Source organism: Ctenocephalides felis, unplaced genomic scaffold, assembly GCF_003426905.1.
Source record: "Ctenocephalides felis isolate EL2017-DRISC unplaced genomic scaffold, ASM342690v1 CF-g0.4_SCAFFOLD_00845, whole genome shotgun sequence".
NCBI lineage: Eukaryota > Metazoa > Arthropoda > Insecta > Siphonaptera > Pulicidae > Ctenocephalides > Ctenocephalides felis.
In genome coordinates, this window is record NW_020536999.1 from 34,004,323 (window position 1) to 34,019,528 (window position 15,206).

The following is a 15,206-nucleotide window of genomic DNA, read 5'->3' on the forward strand; positions in this document are numbered from 1 at the left end:
ACCGCCGCGGAAACCGCCGCGATAGTTGCCGCATAGTTGCGCTCTGCAATGGCATGCCGATTAATTCTGCTCGGCACGTACGTGCTTACTGGGCGACGCTACCACTTGCTTCTGCACATTGTGCGCTCTGCGGCATTTCTTGGCGAGTTGTTGTCCCGGTGCCAACGAGCGTTTTCAGGATAATTGTTATGATCTCATATGCAAATTTCATCATTTGCTTATTGTGATTTTGTCTTATTTGAGCAAAAAGTATTCAAATAATCAAATCAAAATCGTTACTTTTTTGTAACTGGCTTCAATATATTCGAGCTATTGTTTATTGTAATTTTGGATGAAACTGAAAGAAACGACTGATGTGATATTTTTTTTATTACATACTACAGCATATAGAAAAAATATGGACAAAATTATATGCTATTTTGTTTTTTAATGATATTTATTTAATGATATTATAATCAGTATCAATTTTCTTTACTCGTCTTGGGATCGTTGACTGCCAACGAAATAGTCTTTTAATTGAATAAGAACTATAATTACATATCTTTTAAGAGAAAATGCGAATCATTATAAAATCCATTACATTCAAATAGTGCCGACAGAATGACATATAGGTTAAGGACATACTGATTGTAAGATTTTTGAAAAGGCCATTCATGAATAAGTAGGGCTCGCCCGTAAGTAAGCGGTTAAGAGCGACGGTACTTGTTTCAGAGACCGCGGGTTCGATACCCACTTCGAGCAGCCTATTGTCAGACAGCAGTGACAACGATTTTCACTTGGAAATATAAATAGCAATATGTGTTTCCAAGTGAAAATAGCCATTGCCCAGCATTGCTGCACCAATAAAAAGTCAGCCCTATTAGATTAATTCTAATAACAAAAATCATCAAATATGGATAGATTAACCATTGGGTTACCATCTAAAAATACGAAGTAAGGAGAAGTTTCAGCCCAACAGCTCATAGGATGTAAGGTTCCGATTGCTGTTAAAAATATAATAAAAACATAAACTTCTCCTTCGGGAAGTTAAAAAAACAAATACAAAATGAATAAGTTGTTTAGTCTCTGTTTTGAGAAGTAGTTAGAGTAAACTTCTGCAGACGCGTTACACGTTGAACTGGTTACTATAACAAAACTGTGATAATCAAGCTAAACATCTGAAGGGATTGTGATTATAGCTTTCTTCGTGTTATGCAATCGAAGAAACGTTACTAAAACTAGCCAAATTTTAAATAAGGCCACCGTGTCATGTTTTCCCTATTGTATTGAGGAAACCTTAAATACAGCATAAACAAGCACATGAATTGTACGTAAAATGAATAAGTTCTATATTCAATATCGCTTTGGGTATTTTTTTAATTTATTCAATATAATGCTCATTACATTCTTTATACTTATATTTTAAATTATAAATACATTAAACATTAAGCTATATAGCATGTTGCAATTTTTTTTTTTATTCGAATTGAATATGTCAATTTACTTAATCATTTTTTATACTTACGCATACATAGTCGTTACAAAAATACACAATCATTTAAATATAATTTGCGTATGCAAAAGTTCAGCGATATGTATGCATCGGTGTTAGATATAAATTGAACACGAGTACTCTTCCATTGAAATATTTAGTTATACAAATTACTTGGTGTATATTTTTAATTCGGGAATCAATAAAGCTTTGCCACCAGTTGAGTGTTGAAAAGCCTGAACAATGCCATTAATTAACTATGTAGAACCTTCCGAACCCTGGGCGCAATGCGTTATAATTAATCATTTAGGAGCATTTTACGATTTATCTTGTCTCTTCGCTTAGGCCGAAAGTGCGAATGTATGAACGATTTCGAATGCCTCGAATTCGTGTACGATGCTAAAGCTTAGATGATACTCACAGAGGCACCTTTTGGAGGGTTTGTTCATAACGAGGAAATCAACCTCGATAAGAATGGGGATAACGGATTTCAAGTCTTGTAGATGTCAGCACTTCTAATAGCCTTCCAGGAATTTACAATTCACGTTCTGGTTTTAAATTTGCGCGTTTTAATATAATTTGTCTTTGTTTATATATAGCATTGGTTTCCAACTTGTGGGGCGCGGAACCGTTACAAGAGGCGTGCGGAACGCACTTTCCAGAATACTATTTTTGAAAATAAACCAAAAAATTTGAATTGATATAAAAAAAACAAAAAATAATTGTATTTTATGCATATTTTCACATAATATTGCAAATTAATTTATAGTCTGATAATATCTGTTTAGTAAATACTAAATTAAACTGTTGAAAAATTAAAGGGGGGGGGGGGGCGCAACAAATTTTGAAGTAAAACTTTTTTAGGCGCGACTATGGTGTAAATCCGTACAAATGCAACGGAAGTGCGTTACGGCAGAGTCGAGTGCCAATGATTCGTCATTTGCTCTCGATGATATCATTCCTATACGAGTCGATTGTGATTAGTCGTCGCATATGTGAATAGAGATCTGTCGTTGTATGCGTACTGACTCAACGTTGTTTGCGTACATAAACATTTTAAAGTTACATCGTAGTACAAATGTTGATTTAATGAAAAATGTCTGAATCAGAAGAATATTTTACCCTGTTCCTTGAAAATAGTAAAACAAATTTTGTGTTTGTTTTCTTCAGTTAATCTAATCAGATAATGTTTTGTTTGTTATAATATATTAATTTAAATTGTCAATGCAGTAATATTAATTCCCTTCCTTTATTCACAAGAGTAGCCATTTACGTGGCTTTATATATATGAACTAGTTGGTTTGGTATTTAGCCTTGAGGCAAATTACATGAACTTCCCGATATGTGTAAATAATCGACTTGATCAAAAAAATGTGTAAATAATATACTTCATCAATCCTTACTTAAAAAAAAACGATAATAATTTTAGCAAAGTTTGACAAATTTTTAAAATTAAACTACTTGTTGTAAAGCCGTAATATTACAGTAAGTTCTATAAGACCATGATGTATATCGCCAAAAAAAGTTCCATTAAAAACGGCTTAAATTTTTTTTAACAGTTAATTACAAGAAAACGGCTCGGTAGATTTTCACCTAAAATTAATCAGTACCATTCCCATCTAATATCTTTCGAACAGTTTTTGATTTTTCAAAATCGGTTCGGTAGGATGAGCTTAAATGTGGACGAAAATTTAACACTTTTTTTCAACAGTTAATTACAAGAAAACGGCTCGGTAGATTTTCACTTAAAATTAATCAGCATCATTCCCAAATGATATCTTTCGAACAGTTTTTGATTTTTCAAAATCGGTTTGGTAGGATGAGCTTAAATGTGGACGAAAATTTAACACTTTTTTTCAACAGTTAATTACAAGAAAACGGCTCGGTAGATTTTCACCTAAAATTAATCAGCATCATTCCCAACTAATATCTTTCGAACAGTTTTTGATTTTTTAAAATCGGTTCGGTAGGATGAGCTTAAATGTGGACGAAACACTTTTTTTCAAATTACGAAGAAACGGCTTGGCAGATCGTTGCACAAAACTGACAAACGATAGTCCTCACCGAAGTACATCAAATGGCTTTTAAATTTCTAAAATCGGTTCAGGCGTTTTTGAGAAAACGTCGATCAAAAGTCTAATTTTGACAAATGCCAAAAAGACCATACTGATTTTTGCAAACTTTGACGAATTTTTAAAGCTGAACCAGTTGTCGTAGGGCCGTAATATTTTAGTATGACCTAGAAAACTATGGTATCTTTCGTCAAAAAAATAATCATAAAAATCGTCAAAATTTTTTTTTTAAAAACTTTATTACAAGAAAACGGCCCGGCCGATCTTTACCAAAAACTAATCAGCACGATTCCCAACCAATATCTATCGAACGGTTTTTGAATTTTCAGAATCGATTCAGAATTGCGGGCTAAAACGTGGACAAAATTTTTTTCACTTTTCTGCAATTTACAAAGAAACGGCCCGGCCGATCGCCGCACAAAGCTCAGAGACGATAGTCCTCATCGAGATACATCAAATGGCTTTTAAATTTTTGAAATCGGTCCAACCGTTTTGGAGAAAACGTCGATTTACGGCAAAAAATCTGTTCACACACACACACACACATACACACACACACACACATACTTTTTCCAAATTTGGTCTCATTCGATTCAGAATGGCTCGAAACGTCGAGAAAACATAAAATTAGCGATTCGGATTTTTTGATGAAAACAAACTTCTCCTTCGGGAAGTTAATAAAGCCACATCTAAAGTATTTTATAGAAAAACTTGACATTATAATTTCATATTTTAATATTGAATGTGGATATTTTTTATTAATAATAAAAAAGTTAAAAATGCAAGTTTATTGATTAGAAATTATATCTACATTTTTCGTAGTTTCTATGAATCTTTGAAGTTATTAAAATGGAAAATATAAATTGGTTACTGCGAGCAGAAAAATAATTTTATGTGTATTTTAAACGTGTTTTTAGGTTTCACTCTCATTGAGATTTCAAGTACCTTGATAAAAATGGGCTTTTAAAAATTGGGTAAAAGTCGACATTTAAATATAAAGTTTTCTGTCGTGCTCTGTGATACAGACATAGATAATAGTTGTTGTTTATTGGTACCAAAATATATTAAAAATGTTGTTTTAAGGGGGTTGTTCTTTTTTTTGTTACAAAACATGCAAGGTATTTGTTTTTGTTTTTCTCGAAATGTATTTATCATAAAGGCATGCGGTTTTTTTTAAACAAAAATTACAAAATCATAGAATATTAAGAAATTTTTTATTCTTTTTTTGTCGCCGTAATTTTTTAACCAGGGGGAGCCAAAGTGGGCATCGCAAAATCGATCTCGTTTGCGGTGCCATAGATAAATCCGTTGCGCATCGCCTGAAACAAAAAAAAAACGAAACTACGTTGAAGAGGAAGTTTGAATCCATTCCCCCTACCAAAATGAAAGAAAAAAAGCAAGAAGAAAAAAAATGGCAGCTATTAAAAAAAAGTGTCCAAAAAGGCCGTTGTTTTCGAGAAGGTTCACAAAAATTTTTTGCGTAATGTTATCAAGTTGTTTGAGGTAGGGGGACTAGGTATTTCAGTGGTGAACAAATTAAAAAAAAATGCAAGTCGATCCGACTTGTAGTTTTTTTTTTAATTTGTGGCACCGCATTGAAAAAAGTCAATTTGAAAAAAAACGTATTTAAAGTTTTTAATATAATGTACTAAATACACCATTTAATTTAATGTACAAAATACACCGTGGTGTTCAAAGATGCTGACACATTAAAAAGGTCATGTGCATGAGGTATTATAATGAAAAAGAGGCAGCTAGCATACAATAGCTCGCGGAACGATAAAAAAACGCTTTCAGAGGATCATACGTATAGAGATATATATATATCTATAACTTCTTCAAAAAAATAGATATTGAGTTGATTTTTTTTTTAAATAATTTTAAGGTTTTTAGCTTTCATAATATCAAAAAGGTATTTTACTCGTTTAAAAAAAAAATTGAGGTTTATTGCAACCGTGCGAATCAAGTATTTCGTTCAAAATTGATAAACATGATTATTATATTTTCAGAAGCAAAAGCTAGAATTCTCGGTCCAACGGATTTATACGTTAAAACGGGCAGTGCAGTCACACTCACATGTGTCATAAGCCAAGGTCCTCATGATTTAGGAACAATGTACTGGTACAGAGGTAATGTCATCGATTATTTATAGTATTCATTGAAACTTGTATTTTAAGTTAGCATATAATTTATTTGATTTATTGAATTTTCTGCTTGATTAGGTCCTAATATAATAGAAGAAACTGTTCCACATCCGAACGATCTTGATACTACCGCTCGGGTAAGCGTTACCACTGAATGGACGGACGGCTTGACATCGAGACTCGTTATTTCCAGGGCGCAAGCGTCTGATTCAGGAAACTATAGCTGCATACCGACAATAGCTGCGCCAGCCAGCGTTAATGTACACGTCATTAACGGTATGCTATATTTGTATACACACATAAATATATATTTTTACTTGTTACACAAACTTCAAACGTACAACATGCTTCGTTTGAAATAAGTTTTTTTATAACAAAATATATTATTTATTTTTATTCATATTTTAATTTTACAATTATTTAAAATTTGTCATAACTCGGCGTTTATCAATTTGTGTTTCATAATTTTTTTGTGCAATCGTGTGTTTTTGTGTGTTTTTTTCAATTTATTTGTATGCACTGAAGACAGGTCAAATCAAGATCTGAAACGTATGTTTTCATAATAAAAACATTTTCGTTCGATAAAACTGTTTTTAATTACTGGATGGATGCCCAAGAACAATTTTATTATATTATTTCACCATCTGAAGAAAAACTTCTCGCTTTATATATATATATATATATATATATATATATATATATATATATATGAGTGAGTTCTTGAGGGCGATACATCAAACAAAGAAAAACCAAAGATTTATAAAATAATCTTTATTTCCAAACGATTCGACATTCAATTTAATGTCATCATCAGTGGATATTACGTTGGTTGGTTACATATAGAGAAGTGTACACAGCACTAGAGATTGGCATTAACATTTATACAACTAACTTGTCAACACTATGCATTTTTTATCATTTTTTGTATGATGTAAACAGAAAAATGATAGTTTTATTGAACAAAAATGTAAGTAGAATTATGTAATTTCTGTCAAGACTTCTGTACTTTGCGAGTCCCGAGGCATATATCTGTTATTATAAATGTTATTGCCTATAAATGTTAGTGCCAATCTCTAGTGCTGTGTACACTTCTCTATATGTAACCAACCAACGTAATATCCACTGATGATGACATTAAATTGAATGTCGAAACGTTTGGAAATAAAGATTATTTTATAAATCTTTGGCTTTTCTTTGTTTGATGTATCGCCCTCAAGAACTCACTCATATATTTCAACATCAAAATTAATTACTAAATCATATATATATATATATATATATATATATATATATATATATATATATACAGGGCTGGTCCTGGGGTCCTTAGCGCTTCCTGTGTTAACAGTTTATCATTTAAATTATATAAATATTTACATATTTTTTGAAAATTAATTTTTAATTATTCTGGATTTAGTGCGGAAAAATTAGATATAATCCAAAAGCATATACAATACATTGATTTTAAATTTATTTAGAAAATCGAGGCGATTCGCGGGTTGATTGCAATCAAATATTTTTAAATTTTCAATTATTTTCAACGTATGTGTAATATTAATATTTGTTTTAAAACATTTCACTTATTTATTGTGCAATTTATTCTATTGAGCAAATCATGCTAAGAGAGCTAAAAAAAACTAGAACTCATAACACTCGTATTTCATGTTGGATTTTTTAAAATTTAATTTAATTTAATTTTTCATCATTTACAATATCCAAAATTGCGTCGTAAACTTCTCCTTATTGATATCGTAAGAGCCGAATTGTATTTATTCTTGCTTTCTCGTCATATTCAGAGAATCAGTTTGTTGTTTTAAAGTTAAATTTTTAATGTATTTTAAAAGTATTGTCCAAATTGAACTATATTGAAAAAATAACTAATTATATTTGGTATGTATTATTTCTGCATAGTTAAATTATTAAATTTAGGGTATAGACACCACTCAATATTAAAAATGCTTCAAGATTTTCGTTCCACAGTAAATTTTGTTTCATTTCCATAACCCTAAGCACGCATATCTTCAACATTCAATTTAGTTCATCAGAATGAAAACATTTGCAATAAAAACAAGAGTTACAATTCGATTTCTCGGAATAAACATGCTATTTTCTATTTTCTAAGCACTGGCTCCCAATTTGTTCATATTTTCAACAAGTTCTGTTTCAACTAAATCAGCCTGCAATTTTTCGTCAATAATGCGTTAAAATTTAATCTTTTGCAGGTTTGCGCTTATGGGATTGAACACTAGATAATTTCTTTTTTGATTCCACGTTACCTTGGAATAAAGCACAAATAGAATAAGTGGATTAATCAATAAACAGAGCTGTTATTTACTATTTTGCAGAGTTATTAATTGATTAGTTGTTTCTACTGATCACATTGCAAAATAAATATGCTTTTTAATTGTGTCTCCGTGTGTCCCTTCTTAAGTTAGATTGTTTATTATAATTTATAAAGTATTCTAAATTTTATATAAATAATAAAAATATAAATAATATATTATAAATTTAATTTTCAAAACTCGTTTTGGCGCCCCCTAAGGCATGCGCCCGCATTTTTTGCTTGCATTGCATGCAAGGCAGGACCGGCCCTGTATATATATATATATATATATATATATATATATATAACTTCTTGTAATATTCGCAGGAACAATGTCTATACATACTCAAGACTACAAATTCAATTTTCAACGCTGTTAGAGAAAAATGAAATTAGTCTGTTTGAAAAAATTATTTATACAATATTACTTTCATCAATTTATTCTGACAAATATTTTCTTATACTCTATGTAATAATTATCATCATAATTTAGTATTATTGTTCAGTAATTCATTTTTGTGCTCAGTAATTAAATATTTTATCTTTCAATTTATCACGTAACAAATTCTCAAATTTCGTAAAATAATTAAAGCGAATGCTTCTTGTAATTGATGTTACTTTACTTTATAATTTAGAAAAATAAATTATAATATCAGTATGCAAGGAATATTTGTTTTAATTCCATTCAGATTTTACTTCTATGATTTGTATAGAAGACGTATAGAAGGGCTAATTAATTAAATTTAAGTTTCCATTGTGTCGAAAGAGGTGTAAATGCATGTTAACGTCATGTCATTTTCAAACCATACTTCTTTGAAGAGAATGGAACGGCTGTTAAAGTATCAAATGCTCGTTATGTTCACATGTCACAGACATTTGTGCAATCTAATTTGCAGCAACTCAATGGTGAGAAATGGGTTCAATAAGGCGCACATATTATGCCAAATCAGATTCTTTCTGGCCACATTATTTCACACCGCAAGGACATGTATGGCCAGCGCTCTTACCCAATTTAAGGCCATGAGCGTACCCCAACTGTCCTCAAGCAATCTAATCTTTCATTAAATCATTATTTTTTACAAATAAACTTCAATTTATTTAGCAACGAACACACTTTTGGTTAGATGTTGTCATTCATTATATAGAGTAGTTAAATATCAATCTTGCACAAAAAAGTTATGGTTAGAGTAAAATAAAGCTCCTTTCAGAAGAATGAACGTAATTAATACATGACTATGTTTTAGGAGAACATCCTGCAGCGATGCAGCATGGCAATAAGAGTGCCGCTTCGCCGACGCTCGCATTGTCGCTGTCTTTATCCCTGCACTGTGCACTGGCGTTGCTCTGTTCGCATTTCGGCAGCTCCACCAGTACCAATTGGAGATGAGTAAAATCGAAAAAGGTGCGAAACAATTCAGAAAAGTGCTAGTGAAATAGTTTCAGTTAAAATAAACACGAATTGCAGTGATTATTTATCATTGAATTGTATTTTTGTTTCGAATGCAATGTGTGGAAGATAATTTCTATATGAAATCGAAGCAAATGCAATACACCATTTCTGTTCTGAGAGAAAAATAAATTTTCACACTTGCATTGCACAAATATAATTGTTCTGTTGCAATTTTGTACAATCTGTATCTCGTAAATCATTTGGGAGCAACAATACTTCAAGTGGGAAATGAACAATATTGTCTTCTCTCATAATTTTCATGTTAGAAGCACAATGATTTATTTTCATGAGTATATATTTATGTGTACAAAAGCACAGGAGTATTATTAATTGTAAAATTTTGATGGATTTGGAAAAATAGTTTGATGGAATTAAGTATTATGTAAAGAATACTATCTGAACTATATATAAACATTTGATAGAATAAGAAAGTCATATGCAATAAGTAGCCAATAAAAAGTTTTGAATGCTGAAGTCGATTGACTAAACGGAAGAGTGGATTTTATTTGATCATTAGCAAAAATAACAGCTTAAACAATATTCTTAATATAAATTTTACATTGCGAGTTGAAAATAAATTGAATCATCAATTTCTAATATGTTTATAATAATAGTCATTCGGCTTTTATATTTTATCATATATTCATTTCTATTGCTTAATATACTGTGTTTAATCATTACACCTTTTTGGCAATTTCTTCATATTTTATACTTGTTTATATTTGACATGCTCATATATACAAATCTTCTGTAATCAGTTTTATAGTAAAAAAGTGAATTAACTGTGTACCAATTATTGTAAATATTAAAATAAAATAGCAAAATAATGATTATATTTAAAAAATAATTTAAATCATTGTAAATAAACTATATATTCAAAAAATGTTTACATACGTGAAATGTGATCCACCTAAAAATTATATTTAAAAAATGTACTATTTGTATTAATCGTATAAAAGAATATGACCACATGGAATGTTTACAAGTGTTTTTAAATCGTAAGCATATATTATTTCAACCATATATTGTTAGTCGCATAACAGTATATAAAGATTCTTTAGATATAATCACTTGTATATAGTTAGTTTATTTTATAAATAAATATGTATAAGAAATTAATCTAAGGGTATAGAAAATGTCTATGATAATTTCATGGCTATAAAATAGATAAATGACAAACTTTTTGGACTTTTTATTTAATTTTTTGCTCATGTTCTAATTTGCTTTAATTGTATAAATATGAATATTTCAGATTATATTTTGAGCTGCTTCAATTATTTAATTAAATGTGAAACAAATAAACACACTCTTTTCGATTTTTGCACATATTTTTTTCAAAAACTTTTTTTATTAAGACATATCTTATATATAAAAATGAAGCTCTCGATAAAATGATCCGCTAAACCTCGAAAACGTCTAAACCGATTTGGCCAGTCTTAGTCTTGAAAAATTCGTGCTAATCAGTAGGTTGTCGGAAAGGTGAGATATTATTTCAAAATCGCGTAGAAACTTTACATTTTTAATTTGAAAACTTTTGTAGAAGCGTAATTTAAATAAAGCAAGGGACGATGGCTAATACGTCAAATGTCAAACGTTTTTGACAGATGATGTTCAATTACGTTTAATAGGATGTTATTAAACGTTATTACACAAAAACGTTATTAAACGGATAGCAAGTGTTACTAGAAACTCAAAATATAAACTTTTTCGAAATGTTAATATGAAAGTGCACTTTTTGGCATATTTTTCTCAAACACGGTGCTCTGAAAGATCTCATTTGTATAATTATATACTATATAATTTGTATTTATAAAACATTTTCTAGGTTATATTATTTTTTATTTATGTTATTTAAATTCAGAACTTAAATCTGGTATTGATCAAAGGGTCATTTTGTCGAATAACATATTCCCAGTTATAATTGCCTAGAATTTATCTAAGAATAGATACAGTAATATATAAAGGTTCGGGGTTAAAAAGGTCCACCACCGATGTGTCAAAAACCAGTAAAGTTAAGCATTGTTTAACAACGATATTTGAAAGGAGAGAGAGATGTATAACCAGCTATAACCTTGATTCTTATGACTTTGCTATCGGGAGATAAACGGTAATCTTTGAAAATCCATAATAAAAGTATTTTTTTCGTTGATTGTGTTTTAGCATTAGTTAAAGTTTAATAATTTTGTAAAATACCCTTAAAATTAAACACCTGTTTGCCACCTGGTCCTTCCAAGTTACTCCGCCTATAGGTTAAAAAGGTCTAGATAACAAATTTTTGAAAGGCGGCCAAAAAGCACATTTCTACAATGATAAAGTAGCTGGCAGTTTTACTGAACGTAGTCGGATAATTGTTCGTTTGAAATGTGTTATTTGTTGTCAGTGCTGGATTACCCCATAGGCGCGTGAGGCCCGGGCTCATTTTAAATCCGAAAAAGTGTCACGGCAATATATTTTAAGAATTGATCCTGATCTAGATAATTTTCTATGAAATAGAATGTTATTCGTTTTCTAATCAAACTTATTCGAGGGCGGCTCATTAATATTTTTATTGATGTATCATGTTTAAAATAAAAATTATCAAATTGATAAACTTTTTTGGAGAAATATTGAAGCTCTGTTCATTTTTTGCAACTTTGTAAGGTGAATCTTACATACAAAACGCTTTATAGTTTTATATTTTATTTTCTGGGTTTCTTATTTTATTTCGGGAATTAACATAATATAACGGGTAAGTTATATTAATACTAAAAACGAAACGTAAACGCAATTGTTTATAATTATTTACGTCTCAAAACCTTCTGAACATTTTGGCATACCTTAGGAAAAATAGATTTATGCATGTCTATTTGCGGTTACATTTTTTGTCGATGCTTTTGAGACGAATCAACCGATTGAATGATTCAATTGCCGGAAAGATGTGCTGATTAGTTTTTGGTAAAAACAGGTTTACCCATTCCGGAATAGGGGGCCATATGATGAAAAAATAGCTATTCAATTTTTTAGAGAGCCCCTTTCTTTATCCGATTAAAAAATTCGAAACACATTTTAATTGTGCAACGAAATAAAGAATTGACTAAATTTTTGCGATGGTAGAGTGAGCGTTTTTGGTGATCCAAAAAAAGTGCCATTCAAAAATGATCAAAGGACATTTGCACATCAAATTATCAGAATTTTTACAAAAATTTTAATAATCAGTACAAATTTTATTTTCAGTTTTAACTTCTCGCGGGGTAAGTTATAGTAGTCGCATAAAATCGGAATTATGTTTTTTGCTTATCTTCACGTTTCAAAGGTTTCTAAACATTTGTGTCTTAAAAAAAATGGATGTTTGTGTATGTGCGTTTGGATGTAAGTAATATGTATGTATGTAATCAGGACGAATACTAATTTTCATCCGGTTTTTCAATTAGGACGAATACCAATTTTCCACTTTCGAGAGCACGGATCGACCGATTTGCATGATTCAAGAAGCTTTCGATTCCTACTGATAGGGATATGGATATATAAATTATTACAGGTAAATAATTTTTGCTCCTCAATTTTATATAAAACCTTTTTTAGTTACTTTTCTTTACTCTTTACACTGGTACATAATCCATTCCTTTATAATTTTCTCTAAATAATCTGTAATAACCATCATTAATTAATATTAGTCAATAGTTTATAAAAAACATTGTCTTTGACAGAATAAACCTAATGATGGAATGTATCTAGTACCGAAACGTCGTTATTAAACATCTTCAAAAAACAAATTGTTTTTTATTATTGGATTTACTGTTCAGAAAAGAAACAATCAATATATACATAAATATTTTTAACTAGTTTAACCTTAGCTTAACGTTTGCCGGGTCAGCTAGTATATATATAAATTACGTGCGGCCCGCCAAAAAATTTCAAAATTTAAATTGGCCCGTGGGTTAAAAAGGTTGCTCGCCCTTGAACTATACGTATAGTCAGCACCGACTCCCTTAAAAATGCAAAAAAAATAAAATTTCTTTTTACTATCGTTATCAGTGATTTTTTTTGCTGTCGAATGGTGCAATTAATTTTTGGAAAAGTTTTGCCCATCACAGATTTTCACGAATCAAAAAATTCCAAATTTGCAAATTAAAAAAAATTCACAATTTTGAAAATGCCGAAATTTTTTGCTCGTTTACTTAAATATAAAACAAATTTTTTTTTCACCTCTTTTCACAGAGGTTGCAATTACCCCGATTTCAAATAAATTTCCCTGTTTTCAAAAAAAATTATTTGCTTTTAAATAAATTTCCCCGATTTAAAAAAATTTCTCGATTTAAAAAAACAGGAAAATTTATTTAAAAGCAAAAAATTTTTTTGAAAACACCGAAATTTATTTTGAACCAGATTTCCCCGATCTCAAAAAAATTTCCCCCAAAAAATTTCCCCGAAAAATATCCCCGAAAAAATTCCCCAAAAAATTTTCTCAAAAAAGATCCCCAAAAAATTTCCGCGAAGAATTTCCCCGAAAAATATCCCCAAAAAAATTTCCCAAAAAATATCCCCGGAAAATTTCCCCGAAAAATTTCCCCGAAAAATTTCCCCGAAAAATTTTCCCGAAAAATTTCCCCAAAAAAATTTCCCCAAAAAATTTTCCCAAAAAAATTTCCCCGAAAAATTTCCCCGAAAAATATCCCCAAAAAATTTCCCAAAAAAATTTCCCCAAAAAATTTCCCCGAAAAATTTTTCCGAAAAATTTCCCCAAAAAATATCCCCAAAAAAATTTCCCCAAAAAATTTCCCCAAAAAATTTTCCCGAAAAATATCCCCAAAAAAATTTCCCCAAAAAATTTCTCCAAAAAATTTCCCCAAAAAATATCCCCAAAAAATTTCCCCGAAGAATTTTCCCAAAAAATATCCCCAAAAAATATCCCCAAAAAAATTTCCCCAAAAAATTTCCCCAAAAATATCCCCAAAAAATTTCCCCGAAAAATTTCCCCAAAAAATATCTCCAAAAAAATATCCCCAAAAAATTTTCCCGAAAAATATCCCCAAAAAAATTTCCCCAAAAAATTTCCCAAAAATTTTCCCCGAAGAATTTTCCCGAAAAATTTCCCCGAAATATATCCCCAAAAAATATCCCCGAAAAATATCCCCAAAAAATTTCCCCAAAAAATTTCCCCAAAAAATTTCCCCACAAAATATCCCCGAAGAATTTCCCCAAAAAATTTCCCTGAAAAATATCCCCAAAAAATATTCCCAAAAAATATTCCCAAAAAATTTCCCCAAAAAAATTTCCCCAAAAAATATTCCCAAAAAATTTCCCCGAAAAATATCCAAAAAAATTTTTTCAAAAAATATCCCAAAAAAATTTCCCCGAAGAATTTCCCCAAAAAAATTTCCCCGAAAAATTTCCCCAAAAAATATCCCCAAATAAATTTCCCCAAAAAATATCCCCAAAAAATATCCCCAAAAAATTTCCCCAAAAAATATCCCCAAAAAAATATCCCCAAAAAATTTCCCCGAAGAATTTCCCCGAAAAATTTCCCCAAAAAAATTTTCCCCAAAAATTTCCCCAAAAAAATTTCCCCGAAAAATTTCCCCGAAAAATATCCCCGAAAAATATCCCCAAAAAATTTCCCCAAAAAATAAACCCAAAAAATTTCCCCGAAGAATTTCCCCAAAAAAATTTTCCCAAAAATATCCCCAAAAAAATTTCCCCAAAAAATATCCCCAAAAAATTTCCCCAAAAAATATCCCCAAAAAAATATCCCCAAAAAATTTCCCCG

The 15,206-nt window shown here is 30.3% G+C and overlaps 1 protein-coding gene across 1 annotated transcript; it reads left to right on the top strand.

Moving 5' to 3' along the window:
- The first annotated feature begins 1,881 nt into the window (after window positions 1-1,881).
- On the top strand, window positions 1,882-9,663 carry LOC113382677. Its single transcript, XM_026620916.1, has 4 exons — window positions 1,882-1,970; window positions 5,437-5,672; window positions 5,766-5,963; window positions 9,255-9,663. Exons 1-4 carry the CDS (start codon window positions 1,882-1,884, stop codon window positions 9,395-9,397), a joined length of 666 nt encoding a protein of 221 aa, XP_026476701.1. The 3' UTR covers window positions 9,398-9,663.
- Window positions 9,664-15,206: the final 5,543 nt, after the last annotated feature.

What these genes read in the sequence shown, in the direction of transcription:
- LOC113382677 (XM_026620916.1), top strand. Translation starts at nt 1,882, where the DNA reads ATGATACTCACAGAGGCACCTTTTGGAGGGTTTGTTCATAACGAGGAA. An exon ending in AACAATGTACTGGTACAGAG is followed by an intron (nt 5,673 to 5,765) that starts GTAATGTCATCG and finishes CTGCTTGATTAG; the next exon opens with GTCCTAATATAATAGAAGAA. An exon ending in TAATGTACACGTCATTAACG is followed by an intron (nt 5,964 to 9,254) that starts GTATGCTATATT and finishes ACTATGTTTTAG; the next exon opens with GAGAACATCCTGCAGCGATG.